General features: G+C 42.2%; 1 protein-coding gene across 1 annotated transcript in view; it reads right to left on the bottom strand.

Annotated features, from left to right (window-relative positions):
* The window catches only part of PEPD (peptidase D), a 254,950-nt gene extending 241,696 nt beyond the window's left edge, over positions 1 to 13,254 (bottom strand). Inside the window, exons 1-3 of the mRNA XM_075940101.2 lie at positions 13,095 to 13,254; positions 4,653 to 4,836; positions 2,656 to 2,783 (exon numbers count right to left, since the gene is read on the bottom strand). Of these exons, the coding sequence (XP_075796216.1) occupies positions 2,656 to 2,783; positions 4,653 to 4,836; positions 13,095 to 13,138 (356 nt within the window). The 5' untranslated portion in view covers positions 13,139 to 13,254. The remainder of the gene's footprint in view (positions 1 to 2,655; positions 2,784 to 4,652; positions 4,837 to 13,094) is intronic.
* Positions 13,255 to 13,773: the final 519 nt, after the last annotated feature.

Here is a 13,773-nt window from a genome sequence, read left to right on the forward strand (position 1 = left end):
TTTTTGCATCTCCCTTGTGTGGCCACAACTGAGTTTTCTGTGGGTCAGTGACTCCCTGACTCAAAACTGGTTCCCTGCCCTTCTCATAAAGACAAAGCAAAAACTTTTTGTGTTTGACATAGTATTTTATTCAAAAATGAAGCTTGGCCAACAAACCCCCAATTGGGGCCAAGCCCCCATCTGGCCACAGCATTATAATACTCCTGCACCTTCCCCTCCTTCCCCCCAGACCCTACTTCTAAGCCTATCATACACTGGAACCCCCTGCCCTGAGCCTCTTACACTCCCTAACCCAAATTCCTGCCCTCACAGCCACAAGCCTGTGGCTTGCGTAGTACCCAGTCCTCCATCTGACCCCAACAAACCCCAGCCAGGAGCCCCCTCCCCAAGCATCCCCTTCCCCATCTCCTCCTGCATCCATATTTCCTCCCAGAGCTTGAACCTCTCACCCCCTTCCCACACCAAATCCCTCATTCCCACCTTAGAGCCCACACATCCTTTCTCAACCCAGTGAGGGTATGGCTAGACTGCAGGAGTTTTTCCAAGATTCCAGAGATATTCTGGAAAAAATTCTTCCACATCCAGGGATGCATTTGTTCCTCTGCTTTTTTTAGTGGAAGAGCAAACATGCTCTTTCGGTAACCCCTATATTCCTCGTTCCAGGAATAAAGGGGACTCCAAAAGAAGGGACTTTTCTAACATTTGGTCCAGACCAGACAGGCCAAATGTTGGAAACACCTCTTCTTACATAAGAATTGGGAACAAAAGTGGCAGTTAGAGTATATAAGGGCTGGGGATTGCAAGTGATGGAGAGGAGGAGAATAGAGAGAGGGCGGGGCTTCAGGGAAGGGATGGGGTTTTGGGGGAAGGATGGGGCGGTAGATCTTTGCTTGTTCTGAGATTTAAAATGTGATCTTGGGTGTAAAAAGGTTGGAGACTACTGCATTAGATGAACCTTGGGTCTGATAAATCCTACATTCCCAATGGCAAGGTAGACTCAGGAGACTGGAGAAAAAAAGCATTGCAAGTGTGCAGATTCATTCACCAACCTCTGCCTCACATCAAAGGGAATTGTTAGAAGAATTCACCCATCGGAAAGTGTATCTATGCATTCATTAAGCAGCATGTGTACAAACCCAAACCACTGAGAATTCAACAATTTGGCAAAATGCCTTGCTATTGATATATTTTATTATATTTTCTTAAACATCTGTGCAAGGGGGAAGGGAAGAGGAGGGCTGCACCCAGAATCCTTAAAAATAAAAGCTTGTTATTTTAATAAAAGCTGGAAATAGGTCAATGGAGGGATGATAGGAGTTGCTATAGGGAACTTTCTGGGTGTCTGGCTGGTGAGTCTTGCCCACATGCTCAGTGTTTAGCTGATCGCCATATTTGGGGTCAGGAAGGAATTTTCCTCCAGGGTAGATTGGCAGAGGCCCTGGAGGTTTTTCGCCTTCCTCTGTAGCATTGGGCACAGATCACAGCTGAAGGACTCTCTGCATGTTGGGGCCTTCAAAGTATTTGAAGGCTTCAATATCTGAGACATAGGTGAGAGGATTATTCTAAGAGGGGTGGGCGAGATTCTGTGGCCTGCACTGTGCAGGGGGTCAGACTAGATGATCATAATGGTCCCTTGTGACCTTAAAGTCTATGAGTCTCTATGAGTCTATGAGTTACCCAACAGAATTCCGGAAAACTCATTTTAAACCAACTTGAAAACTATATTATCACTATCAATTTAAAACATAATTCTGAATTTTTTAAATTAGTATGCGACAGAGAGATTCAATAAATGCAAGATGAGGCCTTCAATAAGACACTAATTTAAGCTACCCTAATAATATCTGACAGTCCAACCCTCAATGCTGTACCAAGCAGGTGGTGCTCAGCATTCCACAGGATCAGGTGCTTATTCAGCTAATTTACGTATACAGGCAGCATCATGATATTTTCATTTGGTTTTATTTTGGTCTTACATGAAATGACTGAAGTGAAAGCAGGTCAAGTGATTTGCTAAGGTCACATGGCATGTCAGTGGATAAGCAGGATTATTAAGGACTGGGACAATATGAGTTTAAACTGATGTACAATCAATATAAAATCCTAAATTATCTTTTGAGAAATATGTTTAGAATGTACATGAAATAAGCTGCATTCATCTTAGTTCAGTGCTTGTCAAATCTCATAAATGCTTCATAGACTATCCCAGAACAAGAACATCAGTTGTTAGAATCCAAGAACTGAGTGAGGTAATGGAGACTGAACTTCCTTCTCACCATCAGAAGTGGCCCTGCCAAGTCAGGCCTGAGGTAAACAACTCCGATCATCTGAAGAAGTGGGCTGTGCCCATGTACCATCTACATGTTGTGTTAGTCTTTAAAGTGCTACTAAACTATTTGTTATTTTTTAAGTTTTTCCTGTAATAGATTAACTCAACCCTTCTGAAACCTGTAAACAACTAGGGCAGCTTAAGAAAGCTTACTGTACAGTTCTCCTTGTTCTGTGGCTAAACATTTCAAATCTCCAATGGAGTTAATCCAGCATTGTTCAATACCATTAGAGCCACTATTAAAACTGAAATATCAATTAATTACATTATGCACATGACAGTTTAGAATTTTAAAATAAGTGACTACACTGAAAAAGATGTCTTACTTTCCCATCCAAACTGCATAGCTTTCAGGGAGTTTCGGGATAAAGAGAATGGATTTTCCTGTATCAACCTCAAGTGCTCCATAGCATTCTGGTTCAGTTACTCCAAAAGTCCAATGAAAATAAGATTCCTATATAAGTAAATAAAACATCATTACTTTATCCCTTAAGTGCCCCACCCCAAACTACTAATGTAATACATATTATACCAACACTTCATTAATATGAAGTCAAATTTCAGTCAGCTCCCATAAAAACATTTTTGTTTCATGTATCACAATTTTTTATAGATTTTGTGATAATTTAGACCTCATTTCATTCCACTGTAATACAAACTTTGTTTTAGGCTACTGGCAATTTCCAGGAACTAACAATTATTACTTATATAGTGTGTTATTATACAAGATAGAGTCTTCTTGAAGACTTTACAATCTCAAATAAGATAAAAGCTTAGCAAAAAGAAAACAGTCAGAAAAAAGAAGAGAGTAAGAAGAATAAATATGATGGGCAAATTGTGCCTCTGAACTAGAGCTACTCAATTTTGGAAGCCCCGGGGGCTGAAATGATACTCACAGCACATGCCAAGGACCACAACTTAAGTGTGGTTGCAATACACAAATATATTCAAATAGCTCCTTTCACACTGACAGGCATGAATACAAAGATTAAGGCAAGACTACACAACATACAGGCCCCATTTAAGTCAGTTGTGCTGATATTAATAAAATGCAATATTTACCTGATTTCCACCCAGATGACAGCACTTTTAATGAACAATGACAATCCAGGAATTTAACTACTAAAATACATCTCAACAGAAGACCATTATATTGACTACTTTTTTGTTTTGGCTCCCACCCGCTAGCTGCATGTTGAGTACTGAGCAAGCCCAAACCGCATCACGGGCCGCAAATAGGCTGCAGGCCGCATATTGAGTAGCCTGCTCTAAGCCCTAAATTGTAGTAGAGTTTTTGGGCAAATTGGAGGGGGGGGCAAGTGAGTTGCTTCAGAGGAAGAAGCTGCAATAAAAAGGGCACAAAATGTACCAAGTTCTGAGATCAAGGGATATTTTATATTGGGAACAAAAAGGAAGGGACAAAACTCAAAGATGAGTCAGAGACAGAACAACAAAATTTGACAAGGTGATGAGGCAAAGCTAAAACTGATTAGGGGAGTAAACCTCTATTTTACTCTCTGCAAAAAGTGACTATAGACTGTGTATCATTCTCCCCTAGAAACCTAAACAGCATGCTGTCACAGAAGATAAATATCTACTTTTTCCCCTTTCTTCAAAATGTGAAAGTTAAGTTCACAAAACTGAAGCAGTACTGTAGAATTCACTTTACAAATGAATTCTTTTTACCAGTTCTTGCCACCAGAGGCAGCAGAGTGATGTGACGGGGGCTTCCCAGGAGCGAGGCTGGAAGGACACTGGCTGCAGGCCCCGCACCCAGGGACTTATCAAGTAGTTGTGTAATCACTACAATTTTGATGCAGTTACAGGACTATTCAATTACACACTAGCTAACATACATCCTATTATTATTAATTATTATTATTTATAATACAATAGTGCCTAGATGTCTCAACCAGTTTGGGGCCCCAATAACCCTTCAGAAAGGTTTAGGTTCACTAGGGCTTGCCTCAGAGTACAGCTCTGGACTTGATGGCCTTTCAAGGTACCTTCCAGCCCTACATCTATGAGATTCCATGAATATTTTCAAAAGTGATTAGGCACCTAGTCTAAATCCCATCAACTGTCAATGAGATTCTGGCTCTTAGATGCCCATGTTCCTTTTGAAAATTAAGTTGGGCTCCTAAATCAGCTAGGCATTGCAAAACTGGAAGTAGCAAAACCTAGATTAGTTTGAATATCTACCTCCTAGTCTAAAATAAAGAGAGGGAAACATTACAAGAAAAAAAGTGAATGAAAGAGACAGAGACACAATCTGAGAAAAGTAGTAATTCAAAAGTTTGTTTCTGAATAATGAACATCTTACCTGGCGAAAGAGAATGCCAGTGTCAGTGCAGTATCTTTGGGTTTCCTCGCCACCCTGCAGCAAAACAATAGCATTCTTTGGGACGTCTTTATTCCCCCTTAATCGATCACACAGCCGTTTTCTATTCAAAGCAAAGAGTGCTATTGGCACTTTCAAAGTCTCGTTCCCCAACCAAAAAGATGGTCTAGAAAGGATTAAAAAAAAAAGTAATTGTATTGCGAAACAATATATCAGTTAATATAGGCACAGAGATTATTTGAAGTCTGAGAAAGAAGTCAATCCTGAAAAGAATCATTTGTCAATCACAAAAATGAATTAAGCTTTAGGACTGTAGAGAGAGAACCCTGTAGTTAGAGTCAGAATGTAAAATACTGGTTAATCAGTTAAACATTAGATCTGCCTAGCATTTAATCCATTAACCAACAAAAGCAGGATTCTGGGCTAGGGACTACTTCAGCTTGGCTGGAGCATCCCCCTGGCCACGGGGCTCCCAACCCCAACCTCACTCAGAAACAGCCCCATGCCTCCTGGGCACCCCAGCACTCTGCAGACAGAGGCTGCTCCAGATGAGAGCAGCTCCTGTCCACCATGGGCCCCCTGCGGGGCTGGAGCAGCCCCCTATCCTCGGCAGGTGAGGAGTTACTCCAGTTCCCCCTTTTCCCCGTTACTAGTTAACTGGAACTGGTAAGCATTACCCATTTAGAGTGTTACCCTGGTAACCAGTTAACCTTTCGCATCCCTAAGTTAGAGTCCATGGTATTGCTGAGAGAGAGAATGAAATATGAAAACTTAAGTCAGGCAAGTAGTAAATAATAAATAGGTGCTAAAAATAAATGCTGCTGGCTACAGTTATACTTCATAGTATGACACAGAAGTTAGCTTCTGTTAGAGAAAACAGAAGTGATTTTGAAGGGGCGGGGGGGAGACATACAAAAGGTGGTAGTTTGCTGAGATATTTGAAATAAGAGCCTAGATGGGAGAGAGAAAAATATGAGTTGTTGATAACAATAGAATTGAAAAGTTACATTTAGAAAGGGCCAATTTCTTTATAAAATATTACACAGCATGTGGGAAAAACTACAAAAGCTGAACAAAGCAATTCCTAGCAAGATGGCAGTTAAAATGGCACATAGAATGACGTTTTTGATACTCATTTACTATTTGTATGTATACAAGGGAGTGCAAGATACAGTATTTTAGAAACTTTTTTCAGTGTTTCAATTTAAGCAAATTTAGGATAGAGACGCGCACCTTTAAAAACAACTAAGCTCTTACCAAAGGGCAGCTTTACATAAAATGGATTTATCCGTGTTTACATATGTTCTTTTAGTTACATTTTTGGCCTGTGTGAAAACAGATGAATTGGTTTTTACCCTGAGTCTTAAAGGAGCCGCTATTGTCCATTGCTGAGAAATGGAGGGAGGGAGGGGGGCATTGCTTAAATAACTCAGGTATTTAAAATTCCATAAATATATGTTGCTGATAGGGGCCTAAGCAAATAGTCGACTATTTGACTACCCAATAAGCATAAGCAGTCAAATGGAGCTCTCGACTACTCGCTTCCCATCCCCTGCTGCTCCTGTATGAGAGGCAGAAGGGGGGAGCCAGAAGCCAGGGTTGGGGGGGGAAACCATCTCCGCAGTGCCGCCTTTCTCTCCCACCTTCTGCCTCCCGCCCCCGCTGCAGAGAGGCAGCAGCCTCTGTCTGTGGAGGTCCCATGCAGCCCCTTGTTGACGAAAGCCCTAGCTGGCTGCGGGCATGGGCCCCTATCCGTGGCCAGCTATGGTCACCACAAACAGGAGCTGCTCCAGCAAGAGTCCCTGTTTGGGGCAGGCCAGCAGCCAGAGATAGCTGCGGCCAGGGGCTGCTGTTGAAGACAGCCTGGGCCCAATGAACAGAGGCTGGAGGACCCAGCATGAGCCCAGCTCATGCAGGTCTGGGATGCTGCTCCTCTGCATTTTAAATGTAGTAAAAGCTCAGAAGCTCCTACTATATTTAAAATACACAGGAGTCCAGAGCCGGCACGAGCCAGGACTGCTCCTTCCCAGCTCCAGCCGGCTCCCTATGCAGCTCTGCAGAGGGCCCCCTTATCGACTAATCGTGCAGTCGATACATTTTGTATCAAATAGCCAAATCATCGCAATTTAACACTCTTAGTTGCTGATTCAAAACCAGCTGAAAGGAAGAGTCTAAAACTGTATTCTTCTGTTTTATATTTACAATAGGGAAATAGTGATCTGGAGCTTCAAAACTGCAGTATTAAAAAACCAGTGATTAAAGTACAACTAATTCAGCCTCTTTCCAGACACCATATTGCACATTCTCTCAGCAGCTGGAGGACCATTAACTATATTTACAATTTTCTGAGAGAAATGATCATGCTGAATTCAGCCTCACTATGCTACCCTGTTTCTAAAATGGAAAAATTTAACCCACATTAACCTTAGAGTATTAGAGCAATGCACCATCATGTATTAATTGTTATATGGCTTTCATGGAAAATTATAAGTCTGAAAAGTAACCTTTGATTTACAGCTTTATAGAGCAAACTTTATAATCAGAAATCTAACCCACAATTTCTAACTGCAGATACACCATAAAGATGCTAATAAAATGCTTTATACTCTATTTTTATAATCACTGATATAACAGTGTACATTTTTCAAAGTCTAAGATAAAATACAGGTATATACCAATCCATTTATATACTAATCCATTAAAACTAAATTATAGAGGAATTTAGCTGATGATGCATAAAGATCAAATCTGATTATTTTTATTACCTTCTCCTGCAACCCCAGCAACACGCTATGTGACAGTTGCTGGGAACCATGAGTCACTAGCTGTGCAGTACAGAATAAAGTTTTCATTGGGAGCTAACTCCAGGCATAGGAATGATAAAGCAAATCTATTCAACCCTAGCAATAAATATTCTAAATCTTCAAATAATCCAGTAAAACTTAATCAGAAATTAAGGTCAGTTTCTCAAGCGTGCTGTGACTGCTTGCATTGATTGCTTTATAAGGGGGCTATAAAACCTGTCTACATAGTTCACAGCCCAGGCAGGATCACTGAGCACAAGACCAAGGCCAAGTCTACACTACCACTTACTAAGGCACAACTTACATCACTTAGGGGTATGAATAAACCACCCCCGAGTCACATAAATTACAACAACCTAAAAGCTAGTGGACTTTATTAGTAAGAGAGCTTCTACTACTGACATAGCTACTGCCTGTCATGGAGGTGGATTTATTGTGCTGATGAGATTGCTCTTTCCTTCGGCATAGAGCACTTTCACCAGACATGTTATAGTGATGAAGTTGCATCAGTGCCTAGCCCAGAGGCACTGACTTTCAGAAGTGCCGGGGGATGCTCAACCCCCAGCTCTGCCCTATGCCCTGCCCCCACCTGCTCCACACATACCCTACCTCCTCTCGCTCAGTTCCATCACCTCACAGTACATCATGTCCTCACTGTTCCCCACACCCAACCTCCCAAACATTGCCAAACAGCTAACTGTGGTAAACGGGAGGCATGAGGAAGAAAGGGAAGGTGCTTATTTGCAGGACCCACCAGCAGGTCTGTGGTGCTAGAGTATGGGGGGAGCAGGTGGGAAGTTACCAGTGGCTGCTCAGCACCCATTAGTTTTTCCCCATGAGTGCTTCAGCCACAGAGCACCCCAGAGCTAGTCCTAAAGGAGTGATTCTGGGAGACATAAAGCCATTATGAGGTGTCTTAAGTCACACACTCTCTTTGTTGACAGCACAATATGAACAAAAAGGTGTGGTTAGTGTAAAGGGGACAGTCAGATGCCACACGGCTTTTACGGATTCTCCTGGCCATTATGGTCTCATGTGAGGACAGCCTCTAATAGTGCAAGAAGAAAGGCAGATATTTTGGCACAACCCAGCCTACACTAAACTCAAGGAAAAGCTACATTCACTGTACATTTGGAAAAGTTATAAGGTTTTATGATGTATCTGCGATTAAAAAAAAAAAGACTGATTTCTCTCATGTCCATAACCTGGTATACTACTAATATGAGGCTGCACTGATCAGATTTTAATCTCCATTAAGTTTATTATAAACGCTCTTTTATTGCATACAAAACTTGTGAGTACTAAGAACAAACTCAAGGAGAGATAATTATCCCTCTACATACAACTATGCTTGCTAATGTCATTCCAAGCCATTTTACATAGGACCTTTTACTAGTAGTTGAATATATTGGTTGAATCACAACATTCACTAAAATAAGGATGAAAATTAATTAATCCAAGAGCATTTTTACAAACATACAAGAAAAGTTCTACCCTCAGTTGCATCTAAAAGAATGCACCAAAGTCAACATCACTACATGGATATAACTAGCAGAGATGTAAGTGGATAACTGGCTACCCAGTAAGCATCATCCTTAACAGGTTATGTCTACTGGGTAACAGTTAACCATTACTCCAGAGCAGCCCTCCCCACAAATCTACCCAGGTTAGGAGTTCCTCACCTCTCTCACTACCAGCCACATGTGAGGCTGCCAACTCCTAGCCCATGTGAGCTGGGAACCCAGCAGCTCAGCATGGGGTCAGAAGCAGCTGGGCTGAAGGGCTGTGTCTACACGCCCAGCTTCTTGCGTGAGAAATATGCAAATGAGGCCAAGCGTGGAATATCGCCGAGCCTTATTTGCATACCTAATGAGCCACCATTTTTGCAGAAGAGGCTCTTGCACCGGAAGGAGCTGTCTACGCTGCCCCTCCTTGAGCAACAAAAACCCTCTTGCGCAATGCCATTATGCCGATTATTTGCATATTTCTGGCGCAAGAAACCGCGAGTGTAGACATAGCCAAGCAGTCTCTGCTCACAGTGCAGGAACTGCTCCAGTCCAATCCCATTTAATGTTTAACCAGTTAAACTGATTAAGATTAAACAAACAGGATTTTATATCCCTAATAAATAGCAGCAGAATTTGACATTAATATAAGACTTTGGTTTCTGAAAATACTATATTGGACTCTACTGCATGGCTTCTAAGGAGAGTGAGATTAGCTGACAGTGTTGGATCCCCATGGCAAGGTATATAGGACACAAGAGGGTTTGTGTAAAGTACTGTTTAGCTCCTCAGATTCTTTGCTGAATACTCAGAGCCCACAGTATGAATTCATACAACCTTGTTAGGGAAGATATCAAATGTTCAGACTTAAAATTACATGGAGTGGAAAGTTAGGGGTTTGAGTGTTTTATTTAAAATTAAACAAAAACAAAAACACATTTTTATTCTCTGCTATCTTCGTTCACTCACTCTTCCCTCCTATATCCTGTTTTTTCCTTTTCTGAGCTCTCCTACTACAGGAATGACAATCGTGTAGAAAGCTAGATAGACTAACTACAAAAGGAACTGCATCCATGAGAGTGTGGCCAATAGAAGCAGGATCAGCCTCTGTGTATGCACATCTCCTATTAACTTCTCCCCAACCTTTCATTTTCATAATTTCTCTCTCAGGCTAGTAACTACACAGAAACTCAACTGTTACAACACTCCTAAGAATGTAGCATGCATTATCTTTCAATCGGTTTCCTTTTGCAAGACAAGGCACTGAAAATGAGACTCGTATAGTATTTAGGAATGTAACTCTAATCAACACCTTCTTTCGATGACCATTGCCAACTGAAAAGTACATGACAGGCTGCCAAACTAATGACTTTGTGTATCTACAGTAGCAGCAGCAGCAGCAGCTCAGAAACCAAAGACAATTTGTTAAAAAGCTGTTATTGTAACTACACAGTGTCAGGTACATTAGAATTATTGTTTGTTTCTTATACTTGTAATTTAAACAAATATAGGATACAGAATATGATGGATAGTTATAGGGATAAAATTTGGCCACAATCCTACACGTACACTTTTCAGAATTTCACTGAAGTCAACAGGCACATGGATGTGTGTAGAGTTGGGGACATATTTGCTACCTGACAAAATGATATTTACCATTAGAAAATATACCTAGTACTAATCTTTCTAGACATCTGCAAAAATTCATTTAACAAATGTTCAACAAGATTACTGTTCCACCAGGTCATAGTGATTAGAACAAGAGCTGTTTATTTTACTCTGTACTTTTATTAAACTAAAAGTGAAATGTTTCAAGGAACAGTAAGCCACCTCATTTTTTTAAATGCCACTTTCTTTCATCTCAGGCATTCAAAGCTTACGTATTTCAGAAGTTACATCAAAACATATGGTACAAGTCACATCTTTGTAGGGAACTGTGATATAGTGATTAACGCAGATTCAAATCCTAGATTTCTATATATTTCTGGCTCTTTCCCCATCTCCCTCCGAGACTATTAACTTCCCTGTGCCTCAGTTTACCCTTCTGTAATACCACTTCTGATAGTGTAGACTAAGGCTACATTCACCTTGCCAGAAAGCTGCAACTATGTTGAAGCTCTGAAACAATTACCCTTTAATGATCACCTTGTTTAACAGTTATATTTAAAGGATCACCCTTAACCTGTAATCTAGTCAACATTGTTAACATTATGTGCATTGTAATCTATGACTACATAGGGGAAACCATGAAAGTAACTTCATCCAGGCCCACCGATGGGGGGGGGGGAGGCAGCAAAGTGGGAACTGCCCTGAGCCATGGCAATTCAAAAGGTCCATGAGTCCCAGGTCCTTTAAATCACCACTGAAGTGACCTATTCCAGGCAAGCACTGAAGGCTGGGGGAAGAGGGCATGTCATGGTCTGTGGTGCTGAGGGCTGGCTCTCCCATGCACTCCCCTACTTCCCAGGGGCTCAGGAAGGCTATCACCTCCCCTGACTTTATCCATGCAATGTGCTGTCAAATACACAGAGTAAATCAAAAATAATATTTTCCTCACTGCTAATCTTTTAACTGCTATAATCCTAAGTGTTGTTTGTAATTACAATAGTCAAAAAACTTCATCAATTTTAAATTGATGTCCTTTTAATCTTCCTCTTGCAACCTGCTGTCTTCCTGAAAGTTGAGAGTTTGCTATTGACTTTAATAGGAGAACCTTTTAAAATGGAACTAATTATATTAACCAGGGAGAAAAAACTTCACAGATGCTGATTTTCATCTACACATACAAGATTTATGAATGCATTTCCAGAGCTGCCTTTTCTTGTTATTCAGAGGGAGGCGCCCTCATTTTTACAGCTTGTAAAAGCTGTAAAATGGTTTAATTTTGTTATAAAAATTGAGCTATAATCAGATTGCCTACTCAGCAAAAATCTATTTCTAAGCGCAATTCACCACACTTTCTGCAGCCTAATGAAGCTCTCACTTCCATAGACAAGTTAACATAACATTTAACTAGTATTAATCCAGCCAAGTTGAAGGAAATCATATGCTATGCTGTACAAACAATTAACCCATTTTACAGTTTCCTCCATTATAGAGATTTTTTTTTGGTTTGGATATTTCAATGAAACAATATCTAATTAACATTAATTCTCTTTTTTCCCACCAACTTGAGACTTTGCTTCTGTATGTCATCTGATAAAAATGATCCTCAGCATAACTGATGGGCACTAAAAAATAGTTATTGTTGAAAATAGCTTTACTGTCCATCTTGCCTACACGTTGAGCATTCAGCAAAAACAATGAGGAATCCTGTGGCACCTTAAAGGCTTACAAATGTGTTTGGGCATAACTTTTCGTGGGATGGAACCCACTTCACCAGAAACATCTGCCAAAATGAGTTCCATCCCATGAAACCTTAGCTTAAATTCTTGTTTTTGCTAAACCAGATTAACACAGGTACCCTGTCTGAAATCTGAGCATTTCAAATCTACACACATTTATTATGGCAGAGCAAGAGCTCCACTATAGTTAGGATTAAATATAATTATAAATGCATAATCTGGGTGTTTATTACAAAATTCAGTGCTATTATTATGCCACATACCAGCACAAACCAGAATTTCACGTTGACGGCAATGGTAGGACTCAGACCCACGCTACTCCAAATACAAGTACAAGATTCTAACGAAAGAGTTACAGCAGAAACTCCTTGATCGGACAGCAATATAGGGCTTATGACACGCAGCTCTCAGAAAAAGTGATGCTACATACATACAGCACCGCTGTAGTGAAGCCCCCAGGGCGGGACGCCCCCGCCCCCCAGTACAAGAGGGAAGAGGGGATTTTCGACCAGGGTCTGCCCAGCGCCTACAAGCTACGCCGCAAGCACTTTCCGCGTCCGGGCATGGCCAGTGTCCCAGGGACTCTGCTGAAATACCCGGCTCGGGATAGCAGGAAGCTGTAACTCAGCGGGGGGCGTCGGGCTGCAAAGGGACTAGGAGGGGACCTCGCGCTCCCTTCCCGGCAGGGGACGATCTGAATCCCCCCGGAGAGGGAATATCCTCCCGCCCGGGCAGCGGCTGGGCACCGGCTGCCTGAGAACCGCCGCTTACCCCGCAGCCGCAGCCATGTTGCCTCGCTGGACTTCGCTTGTCATGTGATCTGCTGCCTAGTCAGCTGAGGGGCCCGCCCGCCGCTGCGGGAATCCCTGTCTCGCCTCCTCCCTCCTCCCCCTCCCTCCACGCGCTGAGCGTCATTGGCTGGCTTGAGGCCGGGGGCCCTACGGGCGCGCTGCCCTGCTCGCGGGCCTGGGGCGCAGCCGGGGGACGTGGCTGGGAAAGCGCCGCGTCCCTCGTGCAGGTGCTGCTGGAGCCCCGCCGAACCGCGCGCGGGGCAGGGGGAGAGCTGCTGCTTTGCCTGCCGGGCCGTGAGCCCTGCCTCCCGAGCCATCCCAACGCTACACCGGCCCTCAGCCAGAAATCCCGGGCAGCCCTACGCCCCAGATTGCCCGGCTCCTTTGCTTCCCAGGGCTGTTTCCTGCAGAGGCTGGCTCTAGGGCAGTGTCTGTCAACCTTTTTTTTTTTTTTTAAGTAAAGTGCCCCTTTAAAAAAAAATAAGTACCCCAGTACCTACAGTTTTTAGACCCACACAATCTTTTTCTACCATTGCAACACAATTGTTTAAACAACTTAATCGTGGCCAGGCAGGGTGTAAAAAGTACAGAAATAATCCAGCGCTGTAAAACTTAAAACAAAAATTCAGTGTTCTCCAAATTTCAGTTGTGTTGACATA

This window comes from Pelodiscus sinensis, chromosome 12 (genome assembly GCF_052426305.1).
Source record: "Pelodiscus sinensis isolate ZL-2025 chromosome 12, ASM5242630v1, whole genome shotgun sequence".
Classification (NCBI taxonomy): Eukaryota; Metazoa; Chordata; order Testudines; family Trionychidae; genus Pelodiscus; species Pelodiscus sinensis.